At 38.6% G+C, this 15,812-nt stretch overlaps 4 protein-coding genes across 4 annotated transcripts; 3 read left to right on the forward strand and 1 right to left on the reverse strand.

Annotated features, from left to right (window-relative positions):
- Positions 1–813: 813 nt before the first annotated feature.
- On the forward strand, positions 814–1,329 carry LOC138883055 (uncharacterized). The gene has a single exon (XM_070163717.1). The coding sequence runs from the start codon at positions 814–816 to the stop codon at positions 1,327–1,329; it is 516 nt and encodes a 171-aa protein (XP_070019818.1).
- An 811-nt stretch (positions 1,330–2,140) lies between these two features.
- Positions 2,141–2,629, forward strand: LOC138883066 (secreted RxLR effector protein 78-like). Its single transcript, XM_070163726.1, has one exon. It carries the CDS (start codon positions 2,141–2,143, stop codon positions 2,627–2,629), a length of 489 nt encoding a protein of 162 aa, XP_070019827.1.
- A 2,438-nt stretch (positions 2,630–5,067) lies between these two features.
- Positions 5,068–8,361, forward strand: LOC104238281 (protein CLMP1-like). The gene has a single exon (XM_070167733.1). The coding sequence runs from the start codon at positions 5,388–5,390 to the stop codon at positions 7,773–7,775; it is 2,388 nt and encodes a 795-aa protein (XP_070023834.1). The 5' UTR covers positions 5,068–5,387; the 3' UTR covers positions 7,776–8,361.
- A 5,195-nt stretch (positions 8,362–13,556) lies between these two features.
- On the reverse strand, positions 13,557–15,292 carry LOC104238280 (1-aminocyclopropane-1-carboxylate oxidase-like). Its single transcript, XM_009792601.2, has 4 exons — positions 15,125–15,292; positions 14,794–15,020; positions 14,189–14,522; positions 13,557–14,108 (listed from the first exon to the last, which is right to left on the reverse strand). The coding sequence occupies exons 1-4, from the start codon at positions 15,230–15,232 to the stop codon at positions 13,815–13,817; spliced, it is 963 nt and encodes a 320-aa protein (XP_009790903.1). The 5' UTR covers positions 15,233–15,292; the 3' UTR covers positions 13,557–13,814.
- Between the last annotated feature and the right edge of the window lie 520 nt (positions 15,293–15,812).

Consider the following 15,812-nt stretch of genomic DNA (forward strand, 5'->3'; position numbering starts at 1 on the left):
GGACATCAATGTAATGCAGAAGAGCAAAAAATTACTAAGGACAACACAAGGAAACAGAAGTAGAAACAAGAGTGGCAACCCAAGGTGATCCAAAATGAAAAAGGAAATCAGCAGAAGGTAGAGGCAAACAAAGACAAGAAAATAGCTGGTTACAATGAGGCCCAAGGTAACAATGCAGGGCCAATCAAAGAACAGGAACATATATGGAAGAAAGCTATTGGGAAATCAGTAGCTAAAAGCAGGGAGAAGCCAGAAAATGGAACTATCAGTATGGTAAATGGGTTCAATATTCTGGCAGAGACTGGAATGCAGCTAGCATACAACAGAGCAATAGATGAAGGCACAAGCAAGCAGAGGAGCAATGGAGAAGTAGGAGCAGGTGATCAAAATCTATTCATCCCAGTATGATTCTTGATACATGGAACATAAGGGGATTAAATAAGGTCCCTAGACAAAAAGAGGTCCAGAGGTTTATTAAAAGCAATAGAATAAGTAATTGCAATACTAGAGCATAAAATTAAGAAGCAGAATGATACAACAGTAATAAGGAGAATCACTCCAGGCTGGAAATGGCTAGCCAACTATGAGCATAGTGATAAAGGAAGAATTTGGATACTGTGGGATCCTAATGAAGTGGAATGCAGAGAATTGGGGAAATTTGACCAATACATTCATACTGAAGCTCACCTAAAAGGTATGAATATGAGGTTTACTTTTACTGCAGTATATGGACCACATACAATTGAAGATAGAAGAAGGCTTTGGAATGAATTGAATAGGTAGAGCAATATACAACAAGGAGTATGGTTGATAATGGGAGATTATAATACAATTAGAGGACAAGAGGATAGACCAGTTGGCAAACCTGTACAAGAGGCTGAAGTCAGGGATCTCAATGAATTTATGGAGCAAAATGGCCTAACAGAAATTAGAATTGTTGGGAGGAGATTCACATGGACCAATGGACATACTTATAGCAGAATAGATAGAGCTATAGTAAATATTGTATGGATGCTACAAATACCACAACTAAAAGTCAGAGTCATGGATCCAGGATGTTCAGATCACTCTCCTTTGAGCATCAAGTTTGAAGAGAATGCAGAAAGAGAATCAAGGCCTTTCAAGTTCCTCAACCATTTAGCTAAACATAAAGAATTCCTTGCAAGAGTAAAGGAAGCATGGCAAAAAGGAAATGAGCAAAACAAAATGAAGGATGTATGGTGCAGGTTAAAAAGGGTGAAACAATCAATGAAGGTACTTAATAGAGCTGAATATAATAAAGTAGATAATAAGATAAGCAGATGTAGACAGCAACTTGCAGAACTGTAGGAGCAAATGAGGGATCCTGGGCAGAAGGAAGATGTGATTTTGGTAGAAAAATATATGAAGGCTCAATTAGAGAAATGGCTGGGGGTAGAAGAAAGCATCATGAAACAGAAATCCAGAGTGAATTGGCTAAAATTAGGGGATGGTAACACAACTTATTTTCATGCTAGTATGAAGAATAGATGCTCCCAGAATAAAATAAAGAACCTAACAAAGGCTAATAGAACTGTGGCACAATCTAAACATGAGATTGAAGAAGAAGTGCTTGGGTTTTATAAACAACTATTGGGATCATCGGATGGAACTGTGCCAGCTATAAATCCAGTAGTGATTAGAAATGGAGGCCTGATGAACAGACAACAACAATTTCAATTGGTTAAAGATGTATCTAAAGAGGAAGTTCATGATGCACTGCTAGGAATTGGAGACAACAAAGCACCTGGATGCGATGGGTTCAATGTTTTATTCTATAAGAGGGCTTGGCCTGTGATTGGTAAGGAAGTGACAGAGGCAGTGATGGATTTCTTCACAAAATCTGAGCTCTATCAACCTATTAACTGTACAACAGTGACTCTTGTATCAAAGGTGAAGGATCCTACTAGCATTACTGAGTACAAACCAATATCATGTTGTACTATACTGTATAAAATAATCTCAAAGGTGATCACAAACAGGCTGTAGGGGATAATGGATGATATAGTAGATAGAAACCAGTCTGCCTTTGTGCCAGAGAGGCTGATAAATGATAATATCATACTTAGCCATGAATTAGTCAAAAGGGTATGGCAGGAAGGGTGTGTCACCAAGATGAATGATGAAGATTGATATGAAGAAGGCTTATGACTCTACTGACTGGGATTATATGGAACAAGTTCTAGAAAATTTACAAATGCCTGGGAGATTTGTCAACTGGATCATGAAGTGTGTGAGAAGTGTATTTTACTCTATCATTATCAATGGGCAGCATATACTACCATTTCATGCAAGGAAGGGACTGAGGCAGGGAGACCCATTGTCTCCATATCTATTTCTATTGGCCATGGATTACTTGATAAGAACTCTGAAGACATTGAAGATGAATCCAAATTTCAATTACCATCCTAAGTGTGCTAAGATGAAAATAGTACAACTAAGTTTTGCTGATGATCTGTTGCTTTTCTGCAGAGGTGACACTATCTCTGTACAACTACTCTACCAATGCTTTCAAGAATTTTCTAAAGCCTCTGGACTAGTTGCAAATACTAACAAGAGCTCAATTTTCTTTGGTGGAGTTAGTGAGAGTACAGAATATGAGATATTATAGACCCTAGGCTTTTGTAAAGGATCAATGCCTGTGAGGTACCTGAGGGTTCCTTTAAGTACTAAAAGATTATCAGTGGTACAATGTCAACCATTGATAGAAAAGATGTTGGGAAGAATTCAATCATGGACTGTCAGATTCTTATCTTATGCAGGCAGAGTTCAACTAATCAAGAGTGTATTGTTTTCTATACAAGTATTTTGGTCACAAGTGTTCATACTGCCAAAGAAATTGATCCAAGTAATAGAGAATATATGCAGGAGATTCCTATGGACTGGAGGGGTAGAAATCACAAAGAAAGCATTGTTGGCTTGAGACAGATTATGCTGGCCAAAAATAGCTGGAGGTTTGAATATACTGGACATAGGAATCTGGAATAAAGCAGCTATATGTAAGCTACTTTGGAACCTTAGCAAAAAGAAAGATAAAATGTGGATACAATGGGTGCACCTCTAGTACAAAAGATACACGATTGCAGGTGGAATCCCAAAACAGGCATCATGGGTGGTTCAAAAGATACTGAAGGCAAAGAAGCAAGTGGAGGAAGCTGGGCTGACAGAAGAGGAATTTATGCAGATGGACAAGTTTTCAACTAAGACAATGTATTTGAAGCTTAGAGGTGAATTTACTAAAGTTTCATGGAGGAGAATTACATGCAACAATGTAGGAATGCCTAAGTGGAAGTTTACACTGCTAATGACTGCTCACAGAAGATTACTAACACGAGATAGACTAAACAAATGGGGTTGTGTTGAGAATACAGTGTGCATACTATGTAAAACAGCAGAAGAAACCATTGAGCATTTGTTTTTTTAAATGTTCTTACTCAGCAAGAATATGGAGAACACTACTGCAGTGGCAAGGAATACAAAGACAGGTGATGGAATGGGGGCAAGAGTTAGAATGGGCTGCAAATCATTACAAAGGAAGGAGCTCTACAACAGAAGTGTACAAAATGACCCTAGCTGGTGCAGTCTATTGCATATGGCAAGAGAGGAACTCAAGGATATTCCAAGAGAAACAGAGGAGCATTGGAGCAATTGTTCGACAACTAGTTCAAGAAATTCATGGTCGAGGCAACAGGATGCAAAGGTTGAAGAAGAGATTATTAGTTCTTAATTACTACCCTAATGTCATGTAATTGGGATAGTAGTTAGAAGACATAGCATTAAGAGGTATAGTTTGAATCTGGGGATGATGTCCAAGATCAAATTAAAGAATAGAAATATTTTGTAAATATTACTTGGTAAATAAAATGTTTAGTTACCAAAAAAAAAAAATAGTACGTGACTCTGATATACCAGTAAAGTTAAAGTGGTTTACTTGAACTAGTGTCCGGCAATAGTGATGCATCAATTTTATTCGAGATCCTTTGTAATTTTGTCGAATGGTTTCACTGCTCCCTTTCCCCTTCTATAGGTTCCTTGTTATTTCAAGAGTTACAATTTATTACATATTGGAATAGTTTTATCTTTTTAGTAGGCTTATTAAGTACTAATTAAATTAATTAATTAGATGGGTCGATGTTAATAAACGGTTACAAAAAAGAAAATTCGAATGCTATCATCGTAACAAATGAAAAAGATTTGGATGATTCTAGAATTTGATCAACCTTCACATGGTTTCATAATAGGCCTAAGTAGGGGTTGAGATCCCCTCCAGTATTCTCCAGTATTTCCCAATAGAGTGGTAAGACATTGCCACGTGCAATCCAAACTTTTAATGGTTAAGATTTGCTTTATATTTCATGAGTCGTTTTGTGTTACTATTTACTACTAGTAGTATTTTAAAGCAAACAACAACTTTTTTCCTGGAATAGTGCAACTTACCTGACCTGAACCATAGGATGCCGACAACATTTCTATTTTTTTTCTCGTCTTTCTAATCGCTTATATCCCTTCACCCACCCCTTTTTTCTCTGTTCGTAAAGATTTGTCTTAATTTTGTACTTGTACTTTTTTTTGGGACAAACTTCCCTAAATGATCGAAGGAGACATTAAAGGTAAGATTTACTGTTATAGCAGTGATTATTTTGCAAAGCGTGTGTGATGCTATGATCTAATGCTTAGTGGCTTTCACTCATAATTAGAATATGAAATTGGTATATTTTTGCAAAGATGAAATAAAGAATTATTGAAAAAATGAGGGAGGACATCCAAATTCAACTCGTAAGTTTCGAAAAGGAATCTTGGAGTAAGTTAGAATATTGGGTTACACATCTATGCTTCCGGCGTCAAAGTTCTATCTTAAAGTACTACAAAAACGACTCAAAATATGTAAAGCAAATCTTAGCCATTAAATATTTGGATTGACACGTGACAACATCTTACCGTTCCATTGAGAAATACTGGACGGATGAATACTGGAGGGGATCCCAACCCCCTAAGTAGTGGGGCCTACAATTGGATACTCAATCCAAGCACCAAACCCAGCTATCTATTTAGGGTTTTCAAACCCAAAACCTTTTGTCACCCCTTACAGTGCTTCTCCTCAAACACCCACTTCATCCAACCCATCCGATTCTTCAATTCAGCTTCTGGGTTTTCAAGATTCAATCATAAAATTCTAAATTCCGCACCAAAGGTGTGAACTTTATATCTGTAAGTAGCTCTTTCTGTTCTCATTTCGTTTCACCACTACTGTGTGAAGAATTCTTTATTTATCCAAAGGAAAAAGGTGAAATACAGGGATATATTGGTTTATTTTGGCTCACTGGTAGTAAAGATTGAATCTTTTTACAAGTTCGTAGAGGAATTATTAAATGGGGAAATCAGGTGGTAGGAAGAAAAAGGGTGGTGTTAGTCAAAATCAAAACCAAAACCAGAATCAAGGGGCTGTAGGGGAGAGCCATAAACCTGTTGTTCTTAATGGTAGTGTTGATTTGGACTCATCAATTTTCTTAAAAAGAGCCCATGAGCTGAAAGAAGAGGGAAACAGAAGGTTTCAGGGGAAGGATTATGTGGGTGCTTTACAGCAATACGAGAGTGCTCTCAAACTTACCCCAAAAACACACCCAGAAAGAGCTGTTTTTCATAGCAATAGGGCAGCCTGTTTGATGCAAATGAAGCCCATTGATTATGATTCTGTTATTTCTGAATGTACTATGGCACTTCAGGTTCAGCCTCGTTATGTTCGGGCCCTTCTACGAAGGGCTCGTGCATTTGAGGCTGTGGGGAAGTATGAAATGGCGATGCAAGACGTGCAGATACTATTGGGTGCTGATCCGAATCACCGAGATGCTTTGGAGATTGCTGGACGATTGAGAATGGCGCTTGGTCCTCGTCCAGAGGCCCAACAGGACCTCCAGAGCCGCCCATCTCCAGCTGCACTTGGTGCTTCTGCAGTTGGAGCAGCTCCTATTGCTGGCTTAGGACCATGCTTACCTGCTCGGCCAATGTCTAAGAAGCCAGCACCTTCAGCTGGGGCTTCAGCTTTATCAGTTAATAATAAGCCAGAGAAGCCATATCAAGTTACACCAGCTGAAAATGGTCCTCAAGCCAAAGTTCAATTGCCAAAGGTTGTTTTGAAGCCTTCAAATGGTCCTTCCAAACCACGTGCAGATCACAATAAGGATGACCAAAGAGAGCAGGCATTGTTATCAGTATCAAATGCTGTTCGTGGACATTCCAAAGATGTTGCGATTCGTTGGAGGCCTTTGAAGCTTGTTTATGATCATGATATAAGGCTTGCGGAGATGCCTGTGAATTGCAGCTTTAGAGTGTTGAGGGATATTGTTAGCAAACGGTTCCCAATGTCAAAGTCTGTTCTTGTTAAATATAAGGACAGTGACGGTGATTTAGTAACTATTACTTGTACGACTGAGCTTAGGTCGGCAGAGTCTTGGGTTGATGGTCTGCTACCAAAAGACCCTGACGCAGATAAAACAGACTCCATTGGGATGTTAAGGTTGCATGTCGTTGAGGTGAGTCCTGAACAGGAGCCGGCTTTGTTTGAAGAGGAAGAGGAAAAGCTTATCGAGAGCGAACCGAGTAAAGGGGATGATAGTGGATCCCATTCTTCAATAAGTGATTCTGTGGTTGAAACTGTGGATAATGAGAGCAACAAGGCAGAGAAGGACGCTACCAAAGAGAAAGCGGCAACAACAGAAACTCCTGACTGCAAGGAGGTTGAAATGGATGACTGGCTTTTCGAGTTTGCGCAGTTATTCAGGACCCACGTGGGCATCGATCCAGATGCTCACATTGATCTGCATGAGCTTGGGATGGAGCTTTGCTCTGAAGCCCTTGAGGAGACTGTGACTAGTGAAGAGGCTCAAGCTCTTTTTGACAAGGCTGCCTTGAAATTTCAGGAAGTGGCTGCTCTTGCTTTCTTCAACTGGGGAAATGTTCACATGTGCGCAGCAAGGAAACGAATTCCAATTGATGATTCTGCTTCAAAGGAGATGATGGCTACACAGCTCCAAGCAGCATATGACTGGGTAAAAGAAAAATATTCTCTGGCCAAAGAGAAGTATGAGGAGGCACTCTTAATCAAACCAGACTTTTATGAGGGATTGCTCGCATTGGGACAGCAGCAATTTGAAATGGCAAAACTTTACTGGTCCTTTATCTTGGCGAAGAAAGAGGACCTATCAAACTGGGATCCTGCTGAGACTCTTGCACTCTTTGACAGTGCAGAAGAAAAAATGAAAGCAGCAACAGAGATGTGGGAAAAGCTGGAGGAGCAGAGAGCTAAGGAGCTGAAGGATCCTAGTGCCAGCAAGAAGGATGAACTATTAAGGAGAAGGAAGAAGCAGGGAAGTGGTCCTGAAGGTGAGGCGTCAGCTGCCGGTGGTCCAGCTGAAATTTCGGCTGATGAGGCCGCAGAGCAAGCTGCTGTTATGAGATCGCAGATCCATTTATTTTGGGGTAATATGCTCTTTGAACGATCTCAAGTTGAATGTAAGTTGGCTTTGGCTGGTTGGAAGAAAAACCTCGATACAGCAGTTGAGCGATTCAAGCTTGCTGGAGCTTCTGAGAGTGACATATCAACAGTTTTGAAGAACCATTGTTCCAATGAGGAAGCTGCAGGGGGATCTAAGAAAACGGTTGAGAGCCTGAACACTGACGAAAGTGCTACACTTGATCTTACCCAAAAGGCCAACACTGACGAAAGTGCAAATCACAAGAATGATGCTAGTCAAAGTTAGGGCAATGACCTGCTTTCAATTTTATTGGATTGCACTGGCTATCACCTGCCTTGGCATTTTCTTCACGCAAGTGTCTAAATTGGAGCAACAGAAGGTTTTCATTTTTAGAAGAGTTATTATCAGTAAGTCTTTCCTCTCGTCGCTGGTGGAGAACTGGCATCATAATGTTCTCTCTCTGAAGGTTCTTGCTTATGTACGTGTGCCAACAACTTTTGACCGTCAACCTGACACTAATTTTTCTATATTGAGTTTCCTTTATGAAAAAATTATTTTTATGCAATTAGAATTTTTTTGCCTACATAGATGCAGCTCACTGTTTGAAACCATTAACAATCTATGTTTCCAGCAGATATTTGTTCCCAAAGTGAAGGTTATCAAACATTTGTTCGTGAACTGAGAGACATGAATCTAATTTCATGCTGCTTTCTAGCCCTTTTATTTGTTCTCCTTTGGAAGTTGTAATTTCAGATTTCAATATCAGTATCATGGCGGAAGACAAATGCCATTCTAGTCTTTTGGGTAGTTGAAATGTAGATGCTAATGGTTGAACTTCTGATAGATAGCAGCTTCATCTGCTTCGGCGTCCTGTTTTAAGATTGATTTATTGCAAACCTACTGCTTCTGTGGCTCTTGCTTAGTTGTTTGGACATTGATTTTCCAACCCTTTATCAAGTTCTCTTTTAATCGACAAGCAGATTGTTTCGAATATGGTGTTTATAGGATAATATCCTGTTGATTAAGCTTTTCCTCCTAACTGTGCCTTTCATTTCTTATTTTTCGAAAACTTTGACTTCAAAATTTTGATTCCATGCTTGAAATATAGAAGGATAAAGTATCCTCCCACATTCCATAGCCTGTGGTAATCCAAGAATTTCCAGTGGCTTTCATACCATTAAATTTGAACTAAGCAGATTAAACCAGAACCTTAAAGGGTTCAATTTGCCAGCATTTATTTCTCTAGTCTGAACCTTTACTTCTTTCAATTTGCCAGCATTTATTTCTCTAGTCTGAACCTTTAATTTTTTTTATTCGGTTGTTGCAGTAGTATTATCTAAGTTGTTGAAGATCTAATTATATAACTTTCCTTATGAATCCATTAGGCTTGACCTATTATATCATACTATGAAACTACTTTACTTCTGACAAAGTCCAGTGGATATTTGTTGCTGCTACTACCTGTCACAGGCCGGATTTCCCACCATCGGGAGTCGTGATGGCGCTACTAATGTGAGCTAGGCAAGCCAATCCTTCAAACTAATTACTTCATTATTCATTTATTTCTTTTTACAAACGTAAAGCGACAACGTCTAAACAGCGGAAATTTAAATTAAGCGGAAGAAAACAATAAAATATCTGAAATATGTATCTATTACAACTGCTCAAGCCTTAATCACCCAAAACCTGGTGTCACAGTACCACAGACGGTCTAAGACTGCTAAATACAAGGTCTGAAAATAAAAGACACTGTTTCTGAAGCAGAAAGATGAAACGGGAAATAAAAGATAGAGGAGACGTCAGGGCCTGCGAATGCCTGCAGGTCTACCTTGGATCTCCGCGTGGACTGAAGGTAGCCTCCAAACTACGGTCCAAGAGCTGCTCCAGGATCTGCACATAGTGCAGAGTGTAGTATCAGCACAGCCGACCCCATGTGCTAGTAAGTGTCTAGCCTAACCTCGACGAAGTAGTGACGAGGCTAGGACCAGACTACCAAATAAACCTATGCAGTTATATAATATACAACGAAAAATAAAACAGGAATAAAAAAGTAAAGATGGGAGGGGGAAAACATGCTTCGGGGAACAACAGGTAAAAACATAATATCAAGAGAATTATAAATGAACCAAAACTCAACTACTAACAAGGATAAGGAAAACAAAGGCAGATTTCACTTTCGTTTCACATCTTCTTGCATGCGTGCAACCCGATCCCATTTCATTTACCTCGTTGAAGGCGTGCCACCCGCGCCCATTTCATGTACCTCGTGGCAGGCGTGCCACCCGCTCCCATTTCATTTATCTCGTGGCAGGCGTGCCACCCGCTCCCATTTCATTTATCTCGTGGCAGGCGTGCCACCCGCTCCCATTGCATTTATCTCGTGGCAGGCGTGCCACCCGCTCCCATTGCATTTATCTCGTGGCAGGCGTGCCACCCGCTCCCATTGCATTTATCTCGTGGCATGCGTGCCACCCGCTCCCATTTCATTTATCTTGTGGCAGACGTGCCACCCGCTCCCAGTTGCAAATCAACAACAATCACAAAGAATCCCGGCAAGGGAACAAGAGCAAATAACAACCCCCGGCAAGGGAACAATAATATTTCAACAACATCCCGGCAAGGGAACAATAATATTTCAATAACATCCCGGCAAGGGAACAATAATATTTCCACAACATGTGAAATGCAATAATTGACGACGGAGTCATAACAATTACAATATAAGACTCACGGGAATGCTTGACACCGACATATAGATACTCGTCACCATGCCTATACGTCATACTCCACAATTAACACGTAGCAAATAAGACACAACTCCTAATCCCTCAAGCTAAGGTTAGACCAAATACTTACCTCGAACTTCCACGGCCAACTTAAGCTTCAAACACCGCTTTTCCTTTTGAATTTGGCTCCAAATCAATTGTATCTAGACGTAATCGACTTAATAACATCAATAAATATTAAACAATTCAATTCCAATGCTTAATTATAGCTTTCCCATCATTCTTCCCAAAAAGTCAAAAATTGACCCCGGGCCTGCTTGGTCAAAGCACGAGGTTCGGACCAAAACTCGATCAACCATTCACCTGCGAGCTCGAATATATAATTTATTTTGAAATCCGACCCCCAATCGATGTCAAATTTCCAAATAATCAAAAAGCCCTAACTCTACCCAAATCCCTAATCTTCTACCCTTAATCTCATGTTTTAGGCCTAGAAATCTAATGAGTGTTGATAAAAATGGAAGAAAACGAGCTTAGGATTACATACCTATGAAGCTATGGTGAAGTTTCTCTTGAAAAATCGCCCAAGAGGTGTGGAGAAGAAGAAGTTTGTGAAAAATGGTGAAGTTCCCGTATTACATTCTGTTTTTGAACTTAAAAATAACTAGGCAGATTTTGGTCTATGCGATCGTGAAGAAGTGAATGCGATCGCATAGGGTAAGGGAGATTGGTCACTGCGATCGCGTTCAAGGCAATGCGATCGCATAGAAGAAAACGGGTTCCCTTCCCAGGCTTGTTTTAATACATCGCGATCGCGGAAGAAACAATGCGATCGCATAGAACAAATTGTGACCTCCCAGAATTTACTCTACGCGATCGCGGAAGGACCTATGCGATCGCATAGCACAAAATAGGACCCCTGAAGTTTACACTATGCGACCGCATAGTATAGAATAACTGGACACTAGCAACAGCAGGAAACCAAATTTTTTCTAAGTCTAAATCACCCCGACACCTATCCAAAACTCACCCGATCCCTCGAGGCTCCAAACCAAATATACACACAACCTCAAAAATATCCTACGGACTTATTCGTGTTACTAAATCACCAAAATAAAATCATGAACATCGAATTAAACCTCAAAATCAATGAAATTTCTCAAAACTTCTTTAAACATCAAATTTTGCATTTAAGGTCCGAATCACGTTAAATGAATTTCGTTTCTTACCAAACTTTACCGACAACACATATAAATCATATTGAACCTGTATCGGGCTCCGAACCATAATACGGGCCCGATACCACAGGTTTCACATAACATTTCACTTTCAAAAACCTTTATATTTTTCAGAAAATAATTTCTTTTAAAAATTCATTTCTCGGACTTGAGACCTCGGAATTTGATTCCGAGCATACGCCCAAGTCCCATATTTTCCTACGGACCCTCCGGGACCGTCAAATCACGGGTCTGGATCCGTTTACCCAAAATGTTGACCGAAGTCAAATTAATTCATTTTATAGCCAAAATTTATCATTTTTTCACTGATTTTCACATAATAGCTTTCCGGCTACGCGCCCGGACTGCACACGCAAATCGAGGTGATGCTAAAAGACGTTTTTAAGACCCCGGAACACAGAATTTTATTTAAAAACAAAAGGTCATCACACTACCACCAGAAAATATAAGAAAGGGTACATAACCTTCTCATAAATGTTCATGCAATCTATTCACCTCAATGCTCATTTTCACGCAGAGGAAGAACTATTACTGCATATCGTAATTTTTGGTTATTCATACAATATCTGAAATTTACTGGTCCGATTAATTCTGGGCTTTTCTTATTTTCCCTTATCAAGTGTGGGGATTTTGAGGGAAAGGAATGAAGATATGTGCTAGAATGGATCTCTCCAGTTCTTTCGAAAGTTTAGCTGTCAAAGGATTACAGTAAGTGTTAGACAGCTCAATAACGTCTAACTCTTTGCATTTAACCAAATCTATAATACTGCAAATAAATCTTAGGTTACTAAGTCGGCAGGGTTTTTTTTCTTGAAGTGCTCCACTTCCACAAATAACCCCACTCAAAGGAACGTTAATACGTGGGATAAGGGGACTTCTCCTGATTAAAGCGTCCAACGCCTTCCTGGAACCATACATCTAAGAGCTTTTCATTTCATATTCTCCATGGATTTAACTTATATACATTGACCGTATAAAAAGTTTTACACTAGTAGGGTATTTTAATCGGTTGTAAGAAGTTATCTAGTGCATTTTAAGTACTAAATCAGGATAACCATAAACAATTACTCCCTGTTATTGTAGGTATTCCTGATAGTTTGAAAGGACCGTTGATCATTAGTGCACAAAAATTAAACTCATTCTTTATATATATAAAACTTATAAAAGTTCTCTAGTTTGCCTAAAAGTTGTTCTTTTGAGCGGCTTTTGTTTACTTCAGTTTTCTTTTCCTCTCATTTGGACTTGTGAGTGGGCTGTGCTTTCTCTAAGATCCTCCATTATCTAAACATAACTCCGGTCAATAGCACTTTTATTTGCCCCAAGGTTCCTGTGTCTTGTTTTTGTCCTATCAAATGGGGCCATCCCTTCTCATAGGGGAATTTAAGCTGGTAATTACCATAGACAGCTGATAAGTGGCATACACAGTAATTGTCATTGAGACAACAGATAATGCAGAAAGAAAAAGAAAAAAGTAAAACAGAGCAGTTGAGTACCTATAGGATTATTTGTATTTTTCTCTTTTAACATCAGCGCGGTTCGGTGTCTATATTAAATATCAACTCAGAATCCCTGGAAAATGACTGTCATGATAAGAGGGAAATTAACATGAAAAAAAAGGAAATTTGTGGTTGTCAAGTTAACTATGTCACCCGAATAACTTTTCAACAAAGATTAGAGTCCTTCTCTGATTAGATTAGTTGTGCTGTAACTCAGTCGACTTGATGTAAACGCCCAATAAGCATTAAGTGATGAGTTCAACGACGTTATAAAATATTTTAATACAGTCAAACCTCTCTAAAACAGCCTCGTTTATTCCGAAATTTTTTTATATGTTATAGAAAAGTGCTATTATAGAGAACACATATTATAACATAACATGAAAATTGGTTCCGAAAAAATTTTGATTTTTATAGTGAAGTGTTGTTATATAGGGATACTGTTATAGAGTACAGTCAGTATAGTTTTATGTGGTGTAGTAAGTCATTTAGTATAGTTAGCATGTTTTACCCATGTCCGTATTAAAAAAAAATATTTGTAATTATCTTTTAACTGACTATAATATAAAATTTCTTCATCCTATCAAACTCTCAAATAATAAGTGATGATGCAAAGAGGTTTATGGCTAGCATAGATTTTATTAAAGTAAAAAAGGAAACTTTACAATATACCCCTTAGAAAACAACCTCAGGACAGCTCACTACCAGACATGAGACAACGACAGATCAAGTAACTAATATACTTCTTTCATAATTAAGGACAACACGAACTCCAAACCATTAGAAACCTTAACCTCTTTAACCCTCTTAATTAATTTCTTATTAATGCATAAATAAAATCCCTTCAGATTAACTGAAACACTATCAAACAGTTTCAATTGGACTTATGTTGACAGTAGTCTCCACAGCTTTCATAGCCTCAAACCTAGGCTCCTTAGCCTGGAATTTGAGACCTGCATACAGCTTCATGTAATCTTCAAACACAAATTTGGGATACTTCAACTTGTTCTCTTCTTCTGCCTTTTCAACCAACTCTGGTGCTGGAAATATCACAGCATCACTTCCTGGATTATAAAACGAAGCAATTGACATTCTAGTACCATCTTGTTGAACAATAACTCTGTGCTCAATACTCTTGTACTTTCCATTCGTTATGACCTTCAACCAATGAAAAGAACTAGGATTAGTAACTTCAAAAGTTTTCCAGATTACCTGCTACAACATGTTAAAATACAGACCTCCAGTTGGTCGCCAAGGTTGATGACAATTGAGTGTTTCATAGGTGGGACATCAATCCAATTGCCATCTTTCAGTAACTGAAGACCACTAACTTTGTCATCTTGGAACAGCAGGATTAGGCCACCAGCATCAGTGTGAGCGCGTAGGCCTTTGATCAGTTCTGGCTTGGGGCAAGGAGGATAGTTGCTAACTTTGGTACCAAAAGTTGGACCCTTTGAACCATAAAAGGCTTTCTTCAAATAACCTTGCTCGAGCCCGAGGTTCTCACACAGCAAATCAAGAAGATCTTCCGCTAGTTTCTCTAGCCTCAACGCGAAGTCTTTCATAACATTTCTGTTATGCGGTAATGTAAAGTTAGTAAAATTAAGCAGAGCCATACAAAAAAAATTGATACTTTAGGCTAAGGATAGGCTAAATTCTTTGAGTTGGAAATTTGGAACAGTAATTAAGCACTGTCATTTTAGTAGTGGTCCTACGTCAGGTTGAAGTGATACAAATTCCAGAAAAGTGGAGCTATCTAGCATAGTTTCTCTTCATGTCAAAAATATAAAAAAAATAGTGAAAAGGGATGTTAATAAAAGGACAAAAATTGAATTTTTTGAACCTGTATTTATCCTCCAAGTCTGGAACTTCATACACAGTGGAAACAGGGAGGTGTTTCAAGTAAAAAGTGCTTTCCCAATCAAGATCATCAATCTCAGTTTGGACAGCCTCAAGACCTTTACTTGCCACCATTTCCTTGAATCTTTGCTCCATGCATTTCTTGTAATGCTCCTTAGTAAGCTTCTCAACTGTGTCCAGCACTTCATGGGAAATCCCATGATTCACAAGCTTCATATATTACAACAGATAAAAATATAAGTTATTAGAAAACAAGACAATTTATAAAAAAAAATTAAAAAAAAGTGTAAGATTGTAGACTAATATAATGTTACCTCAAAGAAACCCCAGTTTTCACATGCATCTTTGATTTTATCCAATGTTTCAGCCCTTTTCTCAGTTTGAAGCAACCCCAAATCCACAACTGGGAAAGTAGTCGCCATCTTTTCAGGTTATCTTTTGCTGTTTGTTTAGTAGCTATTTCTGTTGTGAGTGGAAAAGAAGTGTACCAGAGAGGGGTATTTATAGGCCTTTGAGGGGTAGGAAAACAGAATGAAATGATAAAGGATCTGACGAATTTAATTAAAAAGATTTGCTAACGTATATACATTTACGGTACAGATAATTTTTCTATAATAACTGTACTTTTATTATGTTGTAAAACCTACCATATTTTCTTGGGTTACTATTTCCACCCATTATGAACAGAGTTACTTGTAACTATCTTTTAAGCATGTAATTTTTTTTCGCTCAATCACTCTATCCGTATATAAAAATTAAATTCATTAAATATTTTACATGTAATAAACAATTAAATATAAAGTGGGAACAGGACTCGTGGATGATGTATGTGTGTACATCCAGATGTCCACCCCTACCAAGTTTGGAAAGAATGTTTAGCTATGGCCAATTGGCAATGGGCAATTCCTACTTATTATGGCTTCATCTGTCTCTCTCTTTTGGTGGGTTTGCACCTAATAAGTTGGCGTTTGGACATAGAATTGTAATTTTTGAAAAAAAGTA

The sequence above is a fragment of the Nicotiana sylvestris genome, chromosome 2 (assembly GCF_000393655.2).
Source record: "Nicotiana sylvestris chromosome 2, ASM39365v2, whole genome shotgun sequence".
Classification (NCBI taxonomy): domain Eukaryota; kingdom Viridiplantae; phylum Streptophyta; class Magnoliopsida; order Solanales; family Solanaceae; genus Nicotiana; species Nicotiana sylvestris.

Coding starts and splice junctions, on each gene's coding strand:
- LOC138883055 (XM_070163717.1), top strand. CDS start 814: ATGGGAGATTATAATACAATTAGAGGACAAGAGGATAGACCAGTTGGC.
- LOC138883066 (XM_070163726.1), top strand. CDS start 2,141: ATGAAGATTGATATGAAGAAGGCTTATGACTCTACTGACTGGGATTAT.
- LOC104238281 (XM_070167733.1), top strand. CDS start 5,388: ATGGGGAAATCAGGTGGTAGGAAGAAAAAGGGTGGTGTTAGTCAAAAT.
- LOC104238280 (XM_009792601.2), bottom strand. CDS start 15,232: ATGGCGACTACTTTCCCAGTTGTGGATTTGGGGTTGCTTCAAACTGAG. Junction 14,523..14,793: donor GACTTGGAGGATAAATACAG/GTTCAAAAAATT, acceptor ACCGCATAACAG/AAATGTTATGAAAGACTTCG. Junction 14,109..14,188: donor ACCTTGGCGACCAACTGGAG/GTCTGTATTTTA, acceptor CATTGGTTGAAG/GTCATAACGAATGGAAAGTA.